We start from the raw sequence: 24,020 nt of genomic DNA, 5'->3' as shown, positions 1-24,020 counted from the left end.
CGGGAGCAGCTGACCATGTTAACCTGTCATGCACCCTGCTGTTTTATGGGTCTCTTTCCCACATCCATCAGTGCTACGGGAGGCATTTTGGGTGTTGTTTTTTTTTGTTTGTTTGTTTTTTTCCTCTGAATTTGGTTGCAACTGTAACTTCAGTGAAATTTCTCGTGGGGTCAGCAGTTGTGCAAAGTGAGCAGAGGCAGTAGCATCCAATTGAGCTGTCAACTTCTTCTGAAATTAAGTTATTCCACCACTTGAATTTTTAAGATAATAAAATCCTAGAGGTGTGATAGACTATAGTTATTTTCCAGAAAGCAGTGAGGATTAAAGTAAAGGCATAGAATTTTTCAACATAGCACTAGATGCCTTTCTGGAAGAAATCCTTCAGCCGAATGTGTTCTCTGTGGCAGTAAGTGGGGTACATTTTAGGACCTGTGCTGTACCAGGTGCCGGGCTAGGTGACCTACTGGTTCTTCCTGGCATTTAAGATTAGTACTCTTCTAGTTTTCTGAGGAGCACTGGAAAAGGGGGGGTCTGAAAGCCACAGTGTTGGTGTACACAAGAGGTGCTCACGCTGCAGCACTGAGCTGGGAGGGCTGTTCTGTATGGCACATCTGATCCTGAAACTGGACAGTGTGTCTTCAAGGACAGCCCTTTGCACTGCAGCCGTGACTATAGACTCTTTTTTCTTTATAGTTTGGAAGTTTTTCTTGCTAGCAAACACAGAACAGTGTGGCCTTGTGCCTAAATCTCCTCTCCAAGGGCATCTGTGTGTTTCCCAACTTCCTTCCTGTGTTTTTTTTCTGAAATTAGAAGTTACTTGTACAGGAATAAAAATAGATACCAATACAGGATAAGACCACTTAGGAAAGCAAGGGGGTTAGGTGTATAATTTTTAAGATATTCCTGAGCTCAACGTTTTTACGAATTCTTAGTCTCACTTCTCATCAGGAGCCTTTTAAGTTCTACCTATCTAATGCAGGCTGTCTTTGTAGTGATACATTTTAAATGGGCTGTCCCCAGGAGTTCTCAGCTCTGTAAGGATTTGCAAGAGAGTTGCCTTTGTGTTTGCATACTGGACCTATTTTTAAAACATTGTTCTTAAACGTGCTGTTATGGCACCACTTACTATATTTGCTGCAGTGGAACTTAAGTGACTTACTTTAGCAAAAGAAGAAGTAATTATTACTTTTCTTTACTAACTTTACTCGAAATAATGCAAACTGGTGAGTCATGTATTTTGATTTTCAACAGAAATTAGGTAAGGGAGAAAAAGAGTGTATGGAAAATCAGTGATTTACTGTTTGATAGCATTGTCAAAACATATTCTTTTGCAGCTCAGTTGAATTATTTCTTCTTATTTGTAATGCATTCTTTTGCTATATATAGCTATAAGTATATAAAACGTATAAATATATAAACAGGCTATGTAAATATATAATACAACATGATTAACAATGATTCTGTTATCTTATAATATACAACTGACAGTTTCTATAATTAATGTCTGAAGAAGAATGATGTAATGTGAAAGACCAGTATGTGGCTGGAATTTTATTGTAGAAGACTGGATGGACTTTGATACTATGATACGAGGTTCACTTCGTAGATCCTTGCCAAAATGGACTTCAACATTGATACTAGGTTCACAAGCTAGATTCTTGGCCTTGCAGTATTTAATTATTTCCTTTAGCCTAGTAGAATCATTTTTATTATTCTTTCATTATATACTTTATTTTAAATGTCTGTAGCTCCTTATGAAGTCAGACACTCTACTCACCAGCAAGATGGACCATCATCAGGGAATTATGGAGCCAAACCTGCACTTGCCTGTTCAACTCTTAATCGGGTAATGAATTGCATGTTTTTCTTTAGTACTACTAATAAAACAACATTTTTTTTTTTTTTTTAAAAAAGGACAGAAAAATTCTCACATCAAAAGTAAAAAGTGTTCTCCATGGTATTTTTAGACCAGAGGCTGAAGTGTGCTTTTTAAGTGTATGAAAAAGAAAAAAAAAAAAAAAAAAGCTGATGGGAAGCAGAAATTAAAATAAATAATCCAATTAATTAAATTGCTGAAGCTAAGTATAATGAGAAGCATCAAATAGCATAGATAAGAAAACTAGACTGAGAATCTTCAGTTCAAAAGGAAAAAAAAAACAAAAACAAACCAATTAGGTTATCCTAGCAAAAGTAAAATATTTTCATTTAAAATATATGAGGTTTCACAGAGATTCCTGCCTGATTTAGAATGCCGTCTGTAATACATGCACAGAATTTATGGCCTAATATTTTGCATATTCTGTTTTTTTCACCCCAGTTGGTTAAATCACATCTCAAACAGAATAAATGAATTTCTGGATATTTGTTTGCTTTTATGAGATGTCCTGTGTTTTCCTGCTGGTTGCAGTATACCTGCTGTGCATTTATTATGCAAACAGGTAGTTTGCCCTGAGGAAGGATAAAACTCTCCTAAGGGAGATTTTTTCCTAAATCAAGTAAAACTCAGAGACTTCATACCTTTTCCATAGTGCTCAGCACCCCACACCAATACTAAAATATCACCTGAGCCTCAGGAAAAGATCTACATAATTTGTGCTAACTTGAAATTAGGTACTTTTGTGCAGCACTTTGAAATGAAAATGAATTTACAGCTTTATGATGTTGCCTGTTTTGGGGATCTTTTGATGTATTTCAGGACTGGTGTTTTGCATTTGATTCTTAGGAAAGGGACAGGTATCTCAGAGAAAGGGTTCTGGAGATGGTTGGAGACTGGTTATTATTTGTTCTTGCTCTCTCTCTTTAAAAGTGGTGTCATCCAGGCCTAAAGCATCTGAGATACTAAGTCATTCCAGTTTAACAAAGACACTAATTGTACCAGCAGCCCTCTTCTAAACACCACCACCCAACTTACTAAACATACAGACCTCCCTTAAACAAGTTAGTCAGAAAGCAAATGGGTAAAATGTCCTTTATTATTCTTCCTGAAGGATAATTTTTACCTAAACTGTGAGAAGTGACAGAAGGTCAAGAAGGTCTCTAGAGGTTTACATTTCTCCCTGGCTTGGTGTAATGTGTGACGAGTTACCTGGGTGAGCGGGGTGTCCAGAAGCAGTATAGCTGGTAGTTACAGCACCACTCCTAGGCCAAATGCCTAGATTCTTAGCAGAGCTGATTTTTTTATGTACCATGCTGCATAAATGCAGCTTTAGGTCCTTCACTGGTTCCACCCTTTTCAGGTGTACAGTGTACAGTTCAGGGTTATAATGCATGGCAGCCAAAATAGAATCATAGAATGGGTTGGGTTGGAAAGGACCTTAAAGATCATCTAGTTCCAACCCCTCTGCCATCAGCAGGGACACCTTCCACTAGACCAGGTTGCTCAAAACCTCATCCAACCTGGCTTTGAACACTTCCAGGGCGAGGGCATCCACAACTTCTCTGGGCAACCTGTTCCAGTGTCTCACTACCCTCACAGGAAAGACTGTTCCTAATATCTAAACCTACCCTCTTCCAGTTTATAGTCATTACCCCTTGTTCTTTCACTACCTGCCCTTATAAGAAGTCCCTCCCCAGCCTTCCTGTAGGCCCGTTCAGGTACTGAAAGGCTGCAATAAGGTCTCCCTGGAGCCTTCTCTTCTCCAGGCTGAACAGCCCCAACTCTCTCAGCCTGTCCTCGTAGAAGAGGTGCTCCAGCCCTTGGATCATCCTCATGGCCTCCTCTGGACTCACTCCAGTAGGTCCATGAACCCCCAAAATGAACCCAAAGGTAGTAAGGTATGACTTGGACTTGCCTTTTTGCAGTCAGCAGTAGTAAGATTTCCTTTTTCTTTCAGCTTTGATCATGTAAATTTCCTTTAATTGCCTGGGTAAAGATACCTAATATTAGCCTCAGTTTAGCAGATAAATAGTGGGTTGGGAATCAGGGTGGCCTTTTCTGTTTCTTGGCTTTTTAAAATACATGTCTGCTAATAGAAGAAAGGAATCTGGTTTCTTGAGGTTCCCAGTGCCCTTATGGTCCCCCTCCTGTGGCCGGTGCCAGCCTCCCTCCCTTCAGTCTCTTTCAGCCGAGCGGGAGCAGCAGGACAGCAGTGCCCACTACTCAGATGACCCTTGGAGGATAACAGAGGAGCAGCGAGACTACTACATCAACCAGTTCAGGTCCCTGCAGCCTGACCTGAACTCCTTTATTTCAGGTAATTTTTACCAAACCATGTGTGTTGAGTGGAGGGACCAGGCTGAGAGGTGAGAAGTGTTAAGTAGTCAAAGGAATTATTTTTTTCTCTCTGGATTGAGTTTATGAAACAGAGTTTTCTTTTTAAAGGCAGTCAACTCAAAGAGCAAACCAATACTGTGAGCATGATGTTTTTTCCTAAATATCCTGATTTTAGAAAAATAATTACATCTAAGAGAGAAGTGTAGCAATTCAGTAAAAATTAAAATGAGTTCTCACTCTGAGGGACTGTATTTGTGGATCACACCTGCAGTGTATATTGACCTGAAAAAAACACTGAGGCTTGTGCTTGCTTTCCCAGCAGAAATGTGGCAGCATCCGTGTGATGAAAGTGAAGCATACAATTAACTGTCCTGTATGGTCAAGGCTGAATTTTTATGGCTCTGAGGGACTGAGATTTTGACCTTTAGGTGATTAAAAGCGAATTCTAGAGAGCACACACATGGTAAAAGTATCACTAACAGTGTACCAAGACTGCATTTCCATCCTGAATAGGAGGATCAGGCTGCTCATGAGAGGAGTCGCTGTGGGTGCAGACAGTTGGTCTGGAAAGGAAGATGTTGGAGGTTTTAAATTGAGGTGGTTTTGCTGAGCCCTGCTGTATTACTGAGGTTCCGGAGGCTCAGATCCAGCCAAAAGCTTAAATAACCTGCTGCTGACAGAAATTAATGCTTCTTTGCCTCAGTAAATCTCCTTCATATAATTTGCTTGAAAAAGAAAATGGTTGTTCAACAACATTGTATTTCTTTACAGGCGTATATAGTCTGTAACTGTGTGTGCATGTGTATGTGCATGTATATGTGCATATACAGCCTCTCATGTGGTTTTGCATTTTCCTTTATGCTGAGCAAGATTCTCAGGCAATCCTTGCATATCCAAAATTACTGTTTATAAACAATACATTTGAGCTTCCACAACATCTTAAGATAATTAAGCTGTAGAAATCCTTGCTGTAGGGTAATACAGATACTAGAGATTTGTCCAGGTTTATGAAGTTATTTGAGAAATCTGTGATTGAAAAATCTGTCAGAAATTATTGAATATTTAAGTGCTACCTCTGGTTGAGAAAGTTCCTGAATCGTAGGTGGTCAGAGGTTGGGGGATATTCTGAAGCTACATTATTATTACATGGTTTTGTCATGATCACATACTCCTCTCTGGGCATCTGGTGTTGGAGAGGACATGCTGTGCCAGGTGAGTCTTGGACCTGCCCCAGTGACAGCTTTTGTTAGGTACTGCAGTGGGTGATCTGACCTGAACGCCGATGGGGAATAGGAGTATAGACCTAGAAGTCTGTGCTTTATGTTGCCCTACATTTTGTAAGCCTGTATCCAGGAAGGGCTCCCAGGGTGCCCCCAAAAGCCTGTGCATGTGGGATGGTGAGCTAGGAGAAGAACGAGAAGGGCTGTTGTGGCAGGGTGAGTGAGTGAGAATACCTGCAGCAGGATGGTAGCTCTGTGCTGTCTGAGTCTCCTGGGGTTTTCAGTGTTTTTTTATAACATCTGAGCCACAGCACGGAAAAGTCATGGTTGAAGCAGCGTCTTGAGAGAGCAATGCAGACACTACAGCACTGTGCTGCCACACACGTGTCTTCTGGGTGAAGCAGAGCCATTGGCGTCTGTCATTTCATCATTGGCAACATACTAATTATGCTGGTTAGAATCACTTGTACTGAAGCATGTTTTATTTTTTTTTTTTCCCCATATGGAGGGAATGGGGAAATGAGGTCAACAACTCTGTCTGGCTTTCTCTGTCCCTTATTCACCAAGCGACAAATGGTCCAAAAGCTATATTAGCATCCACTTAATCTAAGCATCTCCTGGAAATAAAGTGAGCAGCTGCTTCTGGTGCAGCAGCCCTGTCCGAAGATAAATAATTGGAGAATTAATTTCAAATGGTTGATAAGTTATGGTTTCCAAACAGGTTCCGTGGCTAAGAATTTCTTCACAAAATCAAAGCTGCCCATCCCAGAGCTTTCTCACATCTGGTGAGTACTGTAATAGCGTTGGGGATGCATATCCTGTTTTTTTTTTAAAGATGCTTAATTCAAGAGTTCTTGTTAAATTTTGAAAAGTATCTTCAACTATAATTATTGCTCTTATCTCCAGAATCACTTTCAGGCCCAGGCAGCAGGGTGCTCATTGATCTTCCTGACATGCTTGTTTTCTGGAGAGATGTTCACCTACTCAGCAGGACTGGGAAGGTTTGAGCAGCCATATAACTGAGAGCTGTTCTTAGGTATATAGTGAGCAGCATCATTAGCTCAACGAGCTGACATTTTTCATGAAACAACACAGAAGAGAAACATGTCTGGAATGTTTTAGATGTGTTGTTGATTTTATCTTTCTGTCTGTGTTTTGTCAGAGAAGGCTTAATTAATGCCTAATTTTTATTAAGTACAACTACGTAATTCATCAGTGCTTTTCTAATGAACCAGTACACTTACTTTTAATGAGCTTATTTAGAAACGATTGCTGATGGAACTGTACATGATAAAATTTGACAGGGATTCTATTATATTTTCATAAACAGCATGGTGCTTTGTAATTCAGTGCCATCCTTGCATCTTGGATGGGAAGAACAAACAGTTTTAAACATTGATCAGAAGTGCTGGTACAGGTTTTGCTTATATATGCTTTTATAAAGAGAGATGAGAAGAAAAGCTTGCAAGAGCCTAAACATCTGTTGGGGTCAAAGGATATGTCTGGAATCTCTTCAAAGCAGATAGTCAGTTGTGAAAATAAAAAAAAAACCCAAACAAACAACTGAAGAAACATAGTGTTGGGGGAAGTGAATATTGGAATTTAGATTTAAGATTACTTAAGAAGAATAGAGTAACCCAATATGTTAACAAAACACATTTTATTTCTGTTGCTCACACAAGTTGTTCTCTCTGCAAAACTTAAAGAAAAGTATTCCTTTCTTGTAGATAATTATAATTTTGTGGTGATGTTACTTACCAGGTTATGTTGACATGGGATGTTTCAGTCTTTGTCACTGTAACATCAGCAGCTTGAAAAACAGTCATTATTTTCAGAGTAGGAAGTTACATGTTTATTTGTTTTAGTCCATGTGCTTGTGATATAGTACTACTCAATTCTTGCAACGAGTTAATTTATGAAATTGAATTCTTGAATTTCTGAAGACCAGTTTTAGTGTGTGAGAAGCATTCTAGAATTAGAGGACTGTGTTAGTGAGAAGTTAACATAACATTTAAACTTGCCAAGGGCATTAATTTAGCTCTTTTCTTGAGGCTGGTCAATGGTGCTAAGTAACCACTGCTGAAGTCCATTTTTAACTTTATCTGCTTTAACTGGTTTAAGATCCTGCATGGATTGGCCAAAAGTGCTTCCAACCATTGGAAAGTTAATTTCACCCTTGGAAGTACAGGATATATATTTAATGTTATAATATATACATACCCTCATATTGTATGGTATGATGTATAACAAAAAATGTACTTTATTAAAAAAAGAAAAAAGTGACAAGTCAATATTAGGAAATTAGCTCGCTTCGTCTTCCCCGAGCCAAATGTACAAGTTAGGATCAGGTGCAAATGACAGAGATGCTTGTCTTTTAAAATAGCCCTTCTCAAAGTTGCATTTCTGTCTCTCCTGTGATGTCACACGTGTGTTTCCCTGAGGTAACAGCTTGGAAAACATGTGCCTGTCGTATCCCACAGGGAGCTGAGCGACGTGGATTGTGACGGGGCACTGACACTCCCAGAATTTTGTGCTGCTTTCCACCTCGTGGTTGCAAGGAAGAACGGTTACCAGCTGCCAGAGACGCTGCCAGAGACACTGCTGCCTGAGTACCTTCAAGCAGGTAGTGTCCCTGCTTTTCTGTAGCCATCTCAGAAACCCAATGTGCATGTAGGACAGGTTTTGTTCTCCATCCTGCAGGTAGGACGGGGTTCTACACTGCATAATGGCCCTCCAGTTGCTTTTTAACACATGCATTTTTTAATTGTGCTTACAATTAATGCTTTATACATCCCTCCTTCAAGCAATTGCTGAAGGAGGGATGTATAAAAAGCACAAAATAGCGATACAAAGTGCAGCAGTTACCAGCCTCTTCATGTCTGCCTTTTTGCTCCAGTGTGCTTCAGCTGCCATTGTAGCTAAAGTGGCAGATGATTACCTGTACCAAAGGTAATCTAACAAGACTCACATGGCTTTTAACTCTTTTGATGATTTTTCCCTTAAGTATCTGTCTCTTGAAGATGTGTTGAAAATGGTACTGGACTGCTTTAGAACTTCTTATGCTAATTTATTTTGTTAGATGCAGTTAATGGTTGTATCAAAGGTTGAATTTTCTTGTAATTCATTTTATGTAATCCACAGATTCTTCCATAAGTAATTTACAGCAATGATGGGGGCATTACAGCAGTTTGTCTATCACAGGGATAAATTAATCCAAAATACAACATACCTCAGTAACTGTGCAGTGAGAGACCTGCCCTTTCATTTGTTCTCTTCAGTTATGTCTCTTTTAATTATAAATGAACTTTGAAATATATACTGTTCCATCTAAAAAATGTGCATGACTTTCTAGGGCAAGGAGGATTAATCACAGATGGTAATTACAGTGCTAAGGGATAATATTTAAGACCTAATAAAATCTTCATTAAATTTGATGACACTGAATATATTAAAAGACAGGAAAAGACCAAATCAAGCTGTAGTTAGGAAAATTAAATGTTCACCCTGTATAAGATTTGTGAAGTAATTTCTGGTGAAGTCCTGTTCCTTATAATCCACTATCTTCATATCCAAGGGGAGAAGCTCCTGTAAAACCTGCACTTCCAAGTCTTCATCACTTTAGTCTCCCTAATTACATTCCCTTGTCATAATTATAACTACTCTTTCTCTCCAGGTCCACCACTTTGTTCGCTACTATCATGCCTGTTGCCATCATAAATTAGCTTGTAAGCTCCTCCATGGAGGTCCTTGTTGGTGTGTCTTCACAATAAGCCTTTTTGGGTAAAACTGCAATGGAAATAACTATCTCTAGTAGTAGGGGATCATTATGGCAATGGGAGGAAGAGCATGGTAAGCTGTGGTTGTTCCTTGAGACAACGAGTTGGGTTGTTCCTCTTTCATCCAAAGAGTTGTGGTGAATGGAGTTAAATCCAGTTGGTGGCCAGTCACAAGTGGCATTCCACAGGGCTCAGTATTGGGACCAGCTCTGTTTTAATATCTTTATCAACAATCTGGATGAGGAGATTGAATGCACTCTCAGTAAGTTTGCAGACAACACCAAGTTGGGTGGGAATGTTGATCTCCTTGAGTGCAGGAAGGCTGTTCAGAGGGATCTGGACAGGCTGGATCAATGGGCCAAGGCCAGTTGTATGAGATTCAAAAAGGCCAAGTGCGGGGTCCTGCACTTGGGTCACAGCAACCCCATGCAATGCGACAGGCTTGGGGCAGAGTGTCTGGAAAGCTGCCCAGTGGAAAAGGACCTGGGTTTGTTAGTTGACAGCCAGCTGACTATGAGGCAGCAGTGTGCCCAGGTGGCCAAGAAGACCAACAGCGTCCTGGCTTGTGTCAGAAATAACACAGCCAGCAGGAGCAGAGAAGTGATTGTGCCCCTGTACTCAGCACTGGTGAGGCTGCACCTCAAGTGCTGTGTTCAGTTTTGGGCCCCAAACTACAAGAAGGACATTGAGGCACTGGAGTGTGTTCAAAGAAGGGCAACGAAGCTGGTGAAGGTTCTAGAGAGCAAATCTTATGAGGAGTGGCTGAGGGAACTGGAGTTGTTTAGCCTGGAGAAAAGGAGGCTGAGGGGAGACCTTATCGCTCTCTACAACTACCTGAAAGGAGAGTGTAGCGAGGTGGGAGTTGGTCTCTTCTCCCAATAACAAGTGATAGAACAAGAGGAAACGGCCTCAAGTTGCACCAGGGGAAGTTGAGATTGGATATTAGGAAAAATTTCTTAATGGAAAGGATTGTGAAGCATTGGAACAGGCTGCCCAGGGAAGTGGTGGAGTCACCATCCCTGGAGGGATTTTAAAAACGTGCAGATGTGGTGCTTAGGGACGTGGTTTAGTGGTGGACTCAGCAGTGTTAGGTTTATGGTTGGACTTGATGATCTTAAAGGTCTTTTCCAACCAAAACAATCCTATGATTCTATTAATTTTTCCCTTTCAGCACTGGAGTCTTTATCATTTTCTTAGATGATTATTGTTTCATGGGGTTACGCACAAGCAAACATTTCAAGCTTCAGTGTGGGCACTCTAAATACCTCAGCTAATATGCTAATTCTGGTTAGCTTGAGGGTCTGAAAATGTCTCACATACATTCTGTTGCCTAGTCAGGATTCAGAAATCTGTCTTTTTAAAAACTTGCATTAATAAAAAGCAGAACATCTCAACACACTATAACACTGTGAATCACAAGAAAGCATAGACCGCTGGTGATTCTGTGGTTCTATAAGCAAGCGCCTCATATACTTACCTAAAATGTCAAGAAATTTTCAAGACAAGCTTTTTGTTTTCATGTTTTCATAATTTGATTTCTGTGAAACTTAGATTTATTTATTTATTTAAATTTTTTTTTTGCTTGTTAGGAACTCGATGAAGATTACTGTTTTTCATTAGGTTATATTAGTTTCAGACTGGGGCAGAATTTGGTTCAAGTGAAATATTTGCATCTGATAAGAGTGTTAAAGCTTCAAATAAATTGACTTGGAGTGTAAGAGCATTGAAGAATGAATTAATCTTACTAGTTTTACGGCTTGTTCTCTAAACTACAAGTGCAGGGTCAAATGCTATCCTGGCACAGCTCCATTGACAGTTTGACCCACCACCTTCTTTTCTGAAAGTTTTTAATAAAACTAATTTATGGAATCTGTAAAGCTATTTGCCCTGTATGTAACCCACTGTATTGTAAATTAAGACAGATTTGCAAGACCTTAATTTATTCAGATAAACTAGATGCTAGCCAGAAACTAGAAATTTGATGTGAGAATTGGTTGTTCTGCCTTTCAATATATTGATCTTAAAGAAAAGCTGTTTTCCAGCTGTTAAGACAGAATTATCTCAGAGGAAATAATCCCAGAGTGATATCAGCAAAAGGACCTGAGCTTGTGGAATAGAAATGAGGTTGTTGTGAATGTTCCTGTGAGAAGTTGGAGTTTGTTGGTTTTTTGTGGTGCTTTTTTCCTTTTTTATTCTTCCCCCCCCCCCAGCTCTTGATGCTGTTTAGTTAAAGGTGATATATACTGCAACATCTACTGTGTTTAGTATCCTTGCTTTGCTGGTCTTCAATTTTAGTGTATAAAGTAGATTCTACTGCACTTTTCAGCATTCAAAATGTCAAAAATTGGAGTTGAAGGTTTGGTAAGTACCGTTAACATTCCGAAGACAGCAAGGTGTAAACTGTAAGGCCAACTAAGTTGATACTGGACTGTGAGGAGGAAAAATGTAAATAAACAGTTGTTGTTTGGCAGTTAATATTCACTAAGAATCACTACTCCCAGATTTCACAATTATTTCAATTACACATGCTATCCCTTTCATGACATTGGCTTACTCAAAATATAAGATAGAAAAATTTTCTTCATGGTGTTTGTCATCTGTGGCTTATAGATCAGTTCTGATATGTAGAAATGAACGGCAAAATGTTGCTGGAACAGGTTTTTACGAAGTGTCTCTTAACCAAAGACTTGGTATGTCTCTGTTTTGTTTTGTTTTTCTGTCTTTTTCTTTCTCTCACAGCTTCTTTGAAGCCCGTGTGTGACTGCACACTATTTGATTCTTATTCTGAGTCATTGCCAGGCGGTCAGCAGACTCGTGACTTCAGTCGGACGGAGGTAAGAAGACATAAGCAGAGTAGCTACCTTGCAGCGTGCAGAGGAATAGCCCAGCTTCACAATGACTGTGGTATGCGTAGCAGCAGAACTGCAAGTCTTTGAGAGCACTTTAGGACTCTCTTAAATGTACCATTAAGCCATCTCAAACCCTTCTCAGCAATTTGTTCTGTGCGTGGAATGGGACAACAGGTTTTTCAGAAGATCATGGAATCAGAGAATGGTTTGGGTTGGAAGTGACCTTTAAAGGTCACCTAGTCCAAACCCCCTGCAGTGAGCAGGGACATCTTCAACTACATCAGGTTGCTCAGAGTCCTGTCCAGCCTGAGCTTGAATGTTTCAGGGGCTTCTACCACCTCTCTGGGCAACCTGTTTCAGTGTTTCACTACCCTTGTCCTAAAAAATTTCTTCCTTCTATCTAGTCTGAATCTGCCATCTTTTAGTTTAAAACCATTACCCCTTGTCCTATCGCTACAGGCCCTCCTAAAAAGTTTGTTCCTATTTTCCTTATAAGCCCCCTTTAAATACTGAAAGGCCGCAGTAAAGTCTCCCTGGAGCCTTCTCTTCTCCACGCTGAACAAACCCAACTCTCTTGGCCTTTCTTCATAGGAGAGGTGTTACAGCCCTCTGATCATTTTTGTGGCTCTGCTCTGGGCCCATTCCCAGAGATCCATGTCCTCCCTTTGCTGAGGACTCCAGAGTTGGACACAGTACTGCAGATGGGGTCTCACTAGAGCAGAGTAGAGAGGCAGAATCACCTCCCTCAACCTGCTGGCCACACTCCTTTTGATGCAGCCCAGGATATGGCTGCCCTTCTGGGCTGCGAGCTATTCCCATGTAACAGAGTTCACAGTAGTTATGCAGGAACTTCAGCCTTGTGTGATGTTGGAATCTGCAGAGAAATACACCTTAGCTGTTAGTGTCCCACTGGGTTCCATTTGTCCCTCCTGCATTGGGATCCAGTGATGAGTGGCAGAGCCCCTGTTGCAGGAGAGGCAGTGGCACAAGGACAGTGCTCAGGTGAAATCTCTTCTGCATCTGAATTGGTCGAAAATGTGAGGGTTTAGGCACAGACCTTGTTCTAGTCAGGTATTCCTGACTGTGTAGCTCTTAAGTGTTTCTTCCATTTACAGTGCTCCGTTTCCACACTCACTCCCTCGTAGTTTTAATGATGAGAAGAAAAATGTCTTGGCTTGTCCTGATTCCTCATACTTTGCTTCTTTGGAGACAGAAACTATCACAGATTTTGTACAGTATGGACACGCATAGTTCTATTCTAAATAATTCAGTTTCCATTTTAATATCCAGCCTTTTCATAGTCTAAGGAACTACCATCTAAGGGCCTAGGTAGTAATTGCAAGGAGCCAGGAAGAGTGCTTTGAGAGAAGGATGGAGATTCATTGTAGCAATATCACAACAGATACCAACCTTGTAATGGAAGACTGTTGCAAGCAAAACTAAATTTAAGGAGAAAAGTTTATCACTGAGGTTAGAACCAGAAACTTTAAAGGTCCTGTAAAGCTGAACTAATAACCATAGTCACTGAGTTGTGTCTGGATATTCCAACTCTGAATGTATCTGCTGTGAGATCTAAGGGTTTAGTATTTAAGGTAGGGAATCAAATGGCAGACTGGCTGCAAGAACAGGTCCTTCTGATGCTGCTTCCAACTTAAAAAGTAATGGTATGTCATGGCAGCTCAGCAAGGCTGTTCTCAGGTTATTTCCTCCCTGTGCCTTGCTCTGGGACATTCCTGGGTCAGAAACCGGCTGTTCCCTCATCAAGTTCAGCTTGGTAGTGGCACCGCCAAACAGACTCTCCTAAGCTGCTACAGAGTGCAATGTTCACTTTGGGCAATGCTGGAGCCAATGCTTTTGAGCATCCAGTTTATCTTCAGGAACTATTAAAATACATGTGGTCTCCCTGGATGGTATTGCCTAAAGTACAGCAGTCATGCTGGGTTTTGAAAGCAGCGCTGCTGTTCTGGTCGTGCAGGCTGCTGGTACGTTGGCAATGTAGGCAAGTCCTTTACCATAGCAGAACAGCCTTGTCCCTTGCATATGACCTAATTTTGGGAGGGTAGCTCACAGGGGGCTGTGAGATTGTGCCACAGGCCACACTGTGCTAGCACTTGTTCACTGTATGATCGTGTGGCAAAGCGCAACAGTGCCTTGAGAGTGTGCCTCATTAGCATATAGCATGTTGGTTTGCAATTTAAACAAGCCTAAGAGGCAAAATTCAAAGCGATTTGCATTGAAAACTCATTCGCTGATGTCAGCATGTGTATGCACATACATACATAACTCCCTTTCCAGACTGCAGTAAGGGTCAACTGAGTATTTGAGTTAACTCACTGCATCGTCCTAAGATGCCCGTTTAAAGAGAGAATTATTTGTCTTCTGCTTAAAAACTGTTACATCCCTGTTTGGATGTTTTTTTGTCAGTAGAAAAGACCCCTGAGTGTTAGCTTCTCTTTTCACTTGCATTTTCATGTGCATATATAAATATACATGCATATATTAAAAATAGATATAATTAAATTATATTAAAATATGACTAAATATATAATTATGTATCTTTTATATACGTAATTTAAAAGCTTCAGTTTATGTAACTTCTTGACTTCAAGATCTACTTTGGTATCTCTGTGGTCTAGGGAGCCCTTGTTTTTGTTAGGATACTGGCTTCACAAGTGATTCCCCAGATACACAAATCGGTCTTTGGTTATTGCAGAGCTGTGAGGAAGTTTGCTCTTTAGTAGCAGAGCCTTTGGGACTGTGAGAGTAGAACGTTCTTCTATATATTTCAGAAAGCTCAGAAATCTTGCTTTCAGAGTCATCTTGTGTTTCTTAGAAATAAAATGGCCTTTCAGTAACCCAGCCAATACAATTTTATAATCTTATTAAATGTCTGGTTTTTAGGCTCTTCTTGTTTGTGGTCCTTGAATGAATGTGCAGAGTAAGGATGAATCTAGAAGGAGATGATTTCCTAAGCAATTAAACTGTATGGGTTTGGGGTTTTTTTCCTGCTACAGTGGAGATGATAATAGTAGGAATATTACAGTAATAATTAAATAGCTGTAGAGGTTATACAGCACAAAATGTAAAAAAACCCAAACAAGCAACAAATCCCCCATTTTTACATTTAATTCAATATTGAGCAGTTAAGCTTTCAGACTTCCTCTGCCTTCTCTCTGCACTCTTCTCCTTGAGACATTTTCACCATAACTGCCAATAACTTGCAGTTATTGCAGCTGCCTTTGTAGTCAGATAATGTTCTTGGGGGAACTGCTGGATCTTCTGCTCAGTTCCTAGGTTCTGCAAGATGACAGGATGTTTTGCAAAATCAGGTGTTTTATGACTAGGTTGAAAATGAAGAAGAATCTGTAGCTTGGTTGCCTGCTGGCTAAGCACAGATAGTGTTACCTGACTAGATCACAATAGTTTGACTGGGTTTGCTCCATTTCTTCACTGTCTGGGTCCTAGACATGCAGGGCAAAATTCTCAGTTAGTTTCAGGGCCTTGTTATTTTGGTCCTTAGTTATTCAAGATCAATGAACTATAAAGTCTCTTCTCAAAACTTTTATTCGAGAATGATTTTGAGTTGATTTTTTTTGTTGTTGTTGAACTGATGTTTTTACAATCAGAATTAATACACTGAATGAGTATCAGTTGGAAGGTCAGTAATTAATCTTCTGTTCCTCTCTCTCTCTGTGGGAAGTGTAGTAATTCACTGTTGCAATTTAATTTGTAGCTTAGCTACTTGAGGAAATATAGTTTAGATAGTTGAACACTACATTAAAAATATTGTATTATCAATGCAATCAATTATGTATTATCTCCATGTTTGTCTTTTTCCACCTATCATCCATTCAGGCTGTTTAATTTAATTTCAGAATACCTTTTTTACTGTCACTGATGAACTACATTACTGCAATACAGTGGAAACAGTGCTCGAATGCATCCATAAAGAAAATAATAGCAGGAAACAGGTCACCTGAATGCTAGGCTTTGTTAAACTTCCAAAACACACAAAGAATGCTGATGCTTGGGAATGACAAGGGTGACTGCTTTTTGTTAACCAAGGAGGTTTTGTCTTCCCCTTTTTTTTCCTAAACTTTTTGTCTTGCACTCTGGTCCTGGTCCTTTTTTGTTTTTCTTTTCTTTTTTTTTTTCATTCCTTTTTCTCTTTTCCAGAAGCTTTCTCACTGCCAAAACCTTAGAGATAAAACACAAAATTTCACACTATATTTATAAAATAACTGGCTGGGGTTGCTATAACCTCCCTCAGAAATGGGAGCTCACAGTTAATTGAAATTTGTGAGAAATAGCCCTTAGCTCTCTGAAGTGCTTCTCTAACTAACTTTAGGTGTGGAACTGTTGTACCTTGAAAAGCAGAGTCATACTTGTCTTTTTGTAGGTCCTCCATGCTTCTTTATCTGACAAAGCAAATCATGGTGCAAGAGAGAATGTCACCTTTATTTGTGTTGATCTGTGTTCTTAAATATTTGACTGTGGAAATGTGTGAGCTATACCAATCAGTATAATAAATACATCTTCTTTCTTTAAGAAGACAACAGCTGAAGAGGTACCTGATAACTCTGCCCTGTTACAGGATGGAAAGAAAGATGAAAAACAAGGTATTCAATAACTTTTTTTTTTTTCCATTATGGGTTAAATTCTGTGTGTTTTTAGTAGTCCCATATATTTGCTGACAGAAGCAATTGTATGTTTAATTTGTAAGCTAGCTATGTGGTTCTGTAGATTTAAAGAGACAACTTATTGACAGCAACTGAGTTGCAGACAAATAAATTGACACGTTTGCTTCAAAATTAGTTCTGTCATACGTGGATGATATGAATGTACCTTTGAAAATCCGTCTAGTGCTAAGGCAATTAATGTTGCACTTCTTATTTTAACAAAGTTGTAATTGTTGTTATCAGGAATTTTGTAAGAGTGAGGGACTACCTAGTGCCAAATTTCTGATTTCCCTTTTTGCAGGAAATAGCAACACTTCAAAATTAGTTTTCATTCTTATTAAAAAAAAAGCATCTATATTTTCTCACAAAACAAAAGTTTTGGACGAACTGAATTGAAAATACTCAATTCATTTATTTCACTTGAAATCTGTCAGCAGCAAGCTAAGTGAAATTGAAGTGATCTTTGTGTACTCAGCAGCTACTAGGGCTTTCAGAATCAGCACTGGATTGTCACACAGTCATTTCCTTTTATATGCCCTATCCCTCAGCTGTAGAAACAAAACCAGTTGTGGGTATTTTGTTGCCTTATTCTCAGAGCTGTGGATTATACATTAATTAAAAAAAACCCTGTACATCTTGATCTCCCAGCTGTCCACATGCTGAGATTGCATCAGAGCTGTGAGACCAGGTAGTCTGCATTCCTGAATCACCTTCCACACTCAGGTGTGACCGAGTTTGGCAGATTCCCAGTGTCCCTGGTTCAAAGAAAGGTTGTCAGAGTTGATGGGTCTTTGTAAAACATTTTGACAAGTCATTATATTCGATTGAATTCATGTTTTGTTGACAAGGTTTGTTTTGTTGTAAAATTCATAATGAACAAAAGCAGGACTTGAACCTTGAAGGTTATTGCTTTGAAATGTCTAGGGAAGGTTTACTTTTTACTAAGGGAATATGTTTTCTTCCCTGTTTAGAGTAAAAACTTGTGCTTTGCTCTTTGTAGCTGACATGTTAAGTTAGATGGGAAGCTGTTCTGGTGCACACAGTCATTCAGGGCTGCAGATTTATGACAAGATTCCTACCTTTTCAGCCAAAGAACAAATGCTGTTGTTCTACCATTTATTGCTACTCTGACAAATGAAAGAGCAGATACCTCTCCTGACTGAGGAGATCTCCCCAGAAGTCAAGAACCTGTAGTTCAGGACTGTAGGAGAAAATTTTCCTGCATTTTCAAAACTGTATAAGTAAATTAGCTCCACTCTGTCAGTTTATAATAGTTAAATGTGGAAGACAGTGTACATACAATTGGATCCCAAGAACCATACTTTTCTCACATGTTTTATTTGATAAAGGCAGATTGGGATGAGAGGTTTCATTCCAAGTGGTCATTTGTAATAGTGTATAACAGTACATTAAAATACACTATAGTGCATTAGTAATGCCTTAAGAAAGTCATTAGTAAAGGATTCTTAGGCATCAGTGGAAGGTGAATAAGCAGAAAGAATTGAGATTTCCTGAATTTTAATCTCGGCTCTGTCAGTGCCGTATGACATTCCCCGGGGCAGGCTGGTGAGGTTTGAGTTGCCAAAAGCAGACAAGCAGTTTTCTTGTTTGCCCTGGATTTCCAGGTTTGTAACTTGGGACGTGAGTCCTGGCTCTGACGGGTGTTGCTGGCTGCTGTCTCTGTGAGACTGCTGTGTCTCTGAAACAGAAATCCTTGGGTTTAGGCACCCAGCCCCCCGAATTCTCAAGATTTGGGATTATTTGGCAATTCGGGCATGGGCCTTTCTGTTCTTGACTTGTAAAATTGTTACTTTTTTGAGTGCTTGGGTGTTCTGAGGTTATTTGGCTACTTTTGTTTTCAAGTATATTTGGTGTTATTAGATGTTCCAACTAGTACTGTTGTAGACGCTCCTTTCTCAGAGCTGACACCTGTAGATTTTGCCTGCACATACTTAATTTTCATTGTTTTGTTGGGTTTTTTTTTATTAAGCTCTTAAAGCAAGCACTGCTTTCAAAACAATACCAAAGGAATTTCAGCATTTAACTGTGAAAACAGGTAAGAAGAAAAAAATTTCATGTGCTACTTTCAGTAGAATTTCAATCACATATTTTTATATCACTGTAAGCCTAAATTAGTGTAATTTGACTAGTTTTTAAGATTCTTTTTCTCTCATACTATTTTACTACTAAAATTAGCTTTTACCTCATAATGACTACCACTTGCAAAATAAATATTAATTACTAGTTTAGTTTGCCAGAAGTTTTTCTTGCTCTCTTTCCTTCATTGTAAGTGTATGTGCATTCTTAATGTGTGGCAAATGTTTTTACATAGCATTTTTTAAGGAGTCTGAAGTTTTTATCCACTACAAACAAGATGCAAGAGCACAAATATTGTACCTCTTGGTAAAACCTCTTCTAAAGTATGGACTAACTATGTAATGTTTCAATAACCATTCTGAAATAGCCCGTTTCTTTGTGAAAACTGAGCTTTAATTTTTTTCTGTCGAGGAGTTTAAGGGTGAGTAGCCTTTTGGAAACACAGCCTTTGTGGCATTTATAGCACTGACACAAGCTTTTGATTTGAGGCGATGTTTCTTTGTTGAAACCACCCCTGATTTTTCTCTCTCCAACGCCAACATACACTCCCTGTTCCTATCATACTGGAAAGTGTTATTTCTGGAACAGCATATGTCAAGATTGCCTAGTTGCTCCAGAAATTTCCCATGCATTCAGTTCAGTTCATCAGACCTCCCTTGCTTTCCTCTTTATAAATCTCCTTCCTAGAGTGGTAAGAATGTTTGCAAGCTTGCCCTGGTCCCAGTCAAGCTAAAATTTGGACTTGCTCTCTTTTCCTTTTGTATAAATGTTTTTACTCATTAAGATATCTGTGATTAAGAAAACTGACCCTACATGTCTGTCACAGCAGTTTTGTCTTATAGCTTGATTCATGGATGCTCAACAGCTGCATGCCTCATTTCTCAGCTCTTTTTTTTTCCTGGCTTCTTTCCAAACACTTGGCAGCTGCCAGATTTCCTATCTTCAGCTCCTTTTCTCCAGTCTTGCTCTCTTCTCCTTCACACACACACACACACACACACACACTCTCACACTTCCCTCTCAGGGGGAGAGGAGGGTGTTTGTGAGACTTTCAGTTCTGTTCTCCCCTCCCATTTTGCCCAGGAGCGGCCCAGGGAGTTTTATTTTCAATTCAGCAATTCCATCTTTGCTTAGAAAAAAAACCTACTGTCATCTGCACATCTCCTTTGCCACCAACTTCTTTTCCCCATGTCCTTCGTCTCCTAGTCATGGAGGTCTTCCTGATGCTGCCATGCTCCTCCAGCACTGTTACTGTATTTGTACAGCAAGGGAGATGGTGGCAGAGTTTCACCCCATCGTCACGACTCCTGTTACTGTATGGGTTTCACCCTTGATGTCCTGCACATTAAGAGTTTGAGCAACCATGTTCTCAGGTTTCCTCAGGACAGAAGAGACATGGACTTATTGGAGCTGGTCCAGGGGAAGGCCACTGAAATGATCAGAGGGCTGGGACACCTCTCCTATGGAGAAAGGCTGAGAGAGTTGGGTTTGTTCAGTCTGGAGAAGAGAAAGCTTAGGGGAGACCTTATAGCAGCCTTTCAGTACTTAAAGGGGGGCTTATACAAAGATGGCAACAAACTTTTTAGGAGGGGACAAGGGGTAATGGTTTTAAACTAAAAGAGGGCCGATTCAGACTGGATATAAGGAGGAAATTTTATAGGATGAGGGTGGTGAAACACTGCCCAGAGAGGTGGTAGAAGCCCCATCCCTGGCAAAATTGAGGGTCAGGTTGGATGAGACTCTGAGCAACCTGATGTAGTTGAAGATGTCCCTGCTCACTGCAGGGGGGTTGGACTAAATGACCTTTAAAGGTCCCTTCCAACCATAGAATTTTATGATTCTATGATAAGACTGATGTTAAAAGTAAAAATGTTTGTGCAGTTGACTAGATACAGCACAGTAGTTGAGTGGTTGTTTCAGAAATGGTCACGGTTCTGAAAGGTCATTGTAATAATTAAACTTCAGGAAGAAAACTCAGTTGGGAAGAAGCAGGAGGAATTTTAAATCCTTCTTCAGTTACTGATTTGGGCTGTTTATGTAAAGTCAGGAAAGGTGATACTGCCATGCTTCATTATGGAAAAGTTTTCTTTGCCATCAGAAGGACTCGATATCTGAAGTCAGTAAAAACTTTTTATGCTTAGCCTCTCCAAATATCCGACCCATTTATTTAGGCTCCTAAGTGCAAGATCAATGTTGGCCTTAGACTTTTAAAAGATTAAGGGCCAAATTTGCAAGTGTTTAAGTTGTACATTTCTGCCTAGGCCACCATTAAGAGATGAGTCAGTGGAAGTGATTTAGACTAGTGGGGAATTTTTCAGGTTTTTTCCTTAACCATGTGGAATACTTACACCTTTTATGGTATAATTTTGCACCAAATCTTCAGCCTGTAAAGCAAGGAGGCACCAACTGAGTAGAAGGTATAAGGCTACAGCCAAAAGTTACTGAATCAGCATCTTTTGGAATGTTAAAATGAATTTGTATTGGGAGAGGAGCATGGGAGCAGTTAAACACCCAAAATGGGAACCTTCACACTCTGCTGTGAATTAATAAATAAGAGTTCATGATTGTGTATGACTTCAGTTAGTGCAGACCAAGCTGTTTAGTTCATCAGGCTCTACTACTCCAGGAATCCTTCAAACTTTAAAATAATAAATGTAATTAATTTACTCACTCAACAGCTTTTTTTTTTATCAGTTTCATGTAAGTTAGGCTTATGTATCCATAGCAGTAGAAATACGGAAAACTAATGAACTGGATAAATAGATTTGTATCATCTTGAATGATTATGTTGTGTATATGTCTAAACCTGCACTTCAAACACAAAGTACACACAGAGTGAGCATGCCAAAATAACTGCACATTTTATGGAAGTCCTGCCACAATTATTTGTATGTCCTAATAATGAACTCCCTGTTTTATAATTTTTTTTTTATATATTATGCTACTTCTTTTGAAAGATAAAGCTAAGTCTGGGTATTGTGTAATTGTAGCCTTGAATTTCCTGATTTTTCAAAAGCTTAAAAGAAAATCCTTGGCAGTAGTACTCTATTGCTATCATTTTTTATTAGTAGGCTTTTCGGGATTCTCTCTTCCTTGTGTGCTTTCCTGTTTACCTCAACAAGATGTCCTTGGAGAGTTTGAATGTCAGTTTTACCTGCAGGTTTTTAGACTAAAGGCTTTCTAAAAGAAGTATGAACAGAATTACTCTGCTCCTCTCTATAAAAGAAGGAAAAATTGAAGGTTCTTAAACATGGCTTAGCTTGGAAAGGATTTATACTTCCTATTTCTAAGTGGAATATATTTAATAATTGTGCATGTAATTTAATAATCGGTAATTTCAGCATTGGAAAAATTGGGTCATATGGCTGTAGGGAAGCAGTGTCTGAAGTTGTATTCTCTGGAGTTTGACACAGAGGGAGGGGACGATTATCACTACTGAATATTTTAATAATAATTCCCTCTTTCTCTTTCAGTTGTTTGGATGAGTTTGTTGCACAGAAATCTGGAATGACTGTGAGCCAGTTTGTTGGTGACAGTAATCTACTAGAACTTGGTTTATAAGTGGTTGTTTGTGTCACTACCAGCTGCATTTGGGTTTATTCCATGGAAAGCACCAACTAGCACTGCGTGACCCTAAAAGCAGTTTCTGTTATAAAGGAATAGTGTGTGGCTATACATGTGCCATATGCTGCTACTTGTCTTCTGTGAGCTTCAAGCCTCCTATGGAGGGTCTGTGCAGTAGTACAGTGCAAGCCATTAAAAAGTCAGTATTTGTCAGCTGCTACCCCAGCTAGCTTATGCTCTCTGTTTTGGAGGATCTGTTGTATCCTCAGGTAGTGCTATATAATAGCTGATGATATATGTCTGACTTGGAAGTAGGCATATATCTGAGGGAAGCTAGAAACTCTGAGAATTAATTTTTTCTTTTCCCCCTCAAGCTGCTTACTTCTCCTAAGTGTTGTACCTTGATTAGCATAATAATGGAAAAAGGACAAGGATTCACTTTGTGTGTACATTGCGATCATTGGTGCTGCTGTAGTACCTTGAGGATATCTCAGTGGGCTGAATTTGAAAGCAATCACAGAGATATATTTTGTCAAAATTATCTGATGTTAGTAAGGACAGTAACAGAAAAGTCACAAAAAGACTGTGTAAATCAAAGAACAGCCTCAAGGAATTTCCCAGAGAAGGTTAAGTCAGCACTGTGGTTTTCCTATCACATAAAACCTGCATGTGGCAGGATATTTGGAATTCATCCAAATAAAAAATTGATTTTTACATTGATAGAATTGTGTTTGATCAACACTTAGACTGTAAAGCTTTCTGCCTTCAAATATCTTTCCTTCCCAATGTCAAAGTAGTCTCAACCTGATGTGCTCATTTTCTTTTTTATGGCTAGTAAGAAGATGTACTAATAAGTTAAAGTATTTAGGAAGGACATAAACCTTTGTGCTTTGGGAAGCAGGACAACTAACAGATATCTAGACTAGGAGTAAGGTGTTTTCTGTAGAAAGTTTATGCTATTCCTTATGTTGCTTTGTCACAGCTGCATCCAGGAGTACAGATCAGAGCTATCAGACCTATTGCTTTACCTGTGTCCTGGTAACCAAATTAAAGGTGAAAGTCTGACTACGCGTGGGCTTTTGAATTCTTGGGACATTTACACACTACAGAAAAAAAGGGGAAGAAGTGAAAATAAATCTCCATTGCTCCTGTGACATGAGCACATTCTCACATCCACATTTGCAACAGTCATATTTTTAATGAACACTGATCCTGCAGCTAAAGGCATTTATTTAAAATATGATGTTTTAGCAGTTCTTTTTTTCTTTTCTGTTTCAGCTGCTCAGGAATCAAATGTACTTAGAGCCAGACCACGATCCAGGTACTGCTTTAATTGCTGTTTCAGGAGAAGAGATACCTCTGGTGTTAGGCACAAGATGTAGGAAATGGTGTTGAATTTTTAATTTTTTTTTTTTTTTAATTAGTGTTGTACTGAAGGTCCAGCTTAGATAAAAGATTTACCAGGAGAGATCTTTAAGCTATAGACCCTACATAAGTACTGCCTGGAGCCCTGTGATCTCTGGGCAGAAGGTACTGGGACTTTTGCCTGTCTGCCCAGCCTCACTGCCATGTAAGGGTGGTGACTGCCTCCAGCCCTGCCCCAGGGTGTCATGGTGGGAGAG

General features: G+C 39.5%; 1 protein-coding gene across 1 annotated transcript in view; it reads left to right on the top strand.

Annotated features, from left to right (window-relative positions):
• Window positions 1-24,020, top strand: part of REPS2 (RALBP1 associated Eps domain containing 2) — a gene marked incomplete at its 3' end in the record, with an annotated part of 48,107 nt that overhangs the window by 6,305 nt on the left and 17,782 nt on the right. The window contains exons 5-12 of the mRNA XM_010164878.1: window positions 1,749-1,846; window positions 4,055-4,193; window positions 6,155-6,218; window positions 7,914-8,056; window positions 11,949-12,043; window positions 16,608-16,677; window positions 18,728-18,793; window positions 23,677-23,719. Coding sequence (XP_010163180.1) covers window positions 1,749-1,846; window positions 4,055-4,193; window positions 6,155-6,218; window positions 7,914-8,056; window positions 11,949-12,043; window positions 16,608-16,677; window positions 18,728-18,793; window positions 23,677-23,719 — 718 coding nt within the window. The remainder of the gene's footprint in view (window positions 1-1,748; window positions 1,847-4,054; window positions 4,194-6,154; window positions 6,219-7,913; window positions 8,057-11,948; window positions 12,044-16,607; window positions 16,678-18,727; window positions 18,794-23,676; window positions 23,720-24,020) is intronic.

This window comes from Antrostomus carolinensis, unplaced genomic scaffold, assembly GCF_000700745.2.
Source record: "Antrostomus carolinensis isolate BGI_N321 unplaced genomic scaffold, ASM70074v2 scaffold6633, whole genome shotgun sequence".
NCBI classification, from domain to species: Eukaryota; Metazoa; Chordata; class Aves; order Caprimulgiformes; family Caprimulgidae; genus Antrostomus; species Antrostomus carolinensis.
This window is presented reverse-complemented; position numbering and strand designations above follow the sequence as displayed.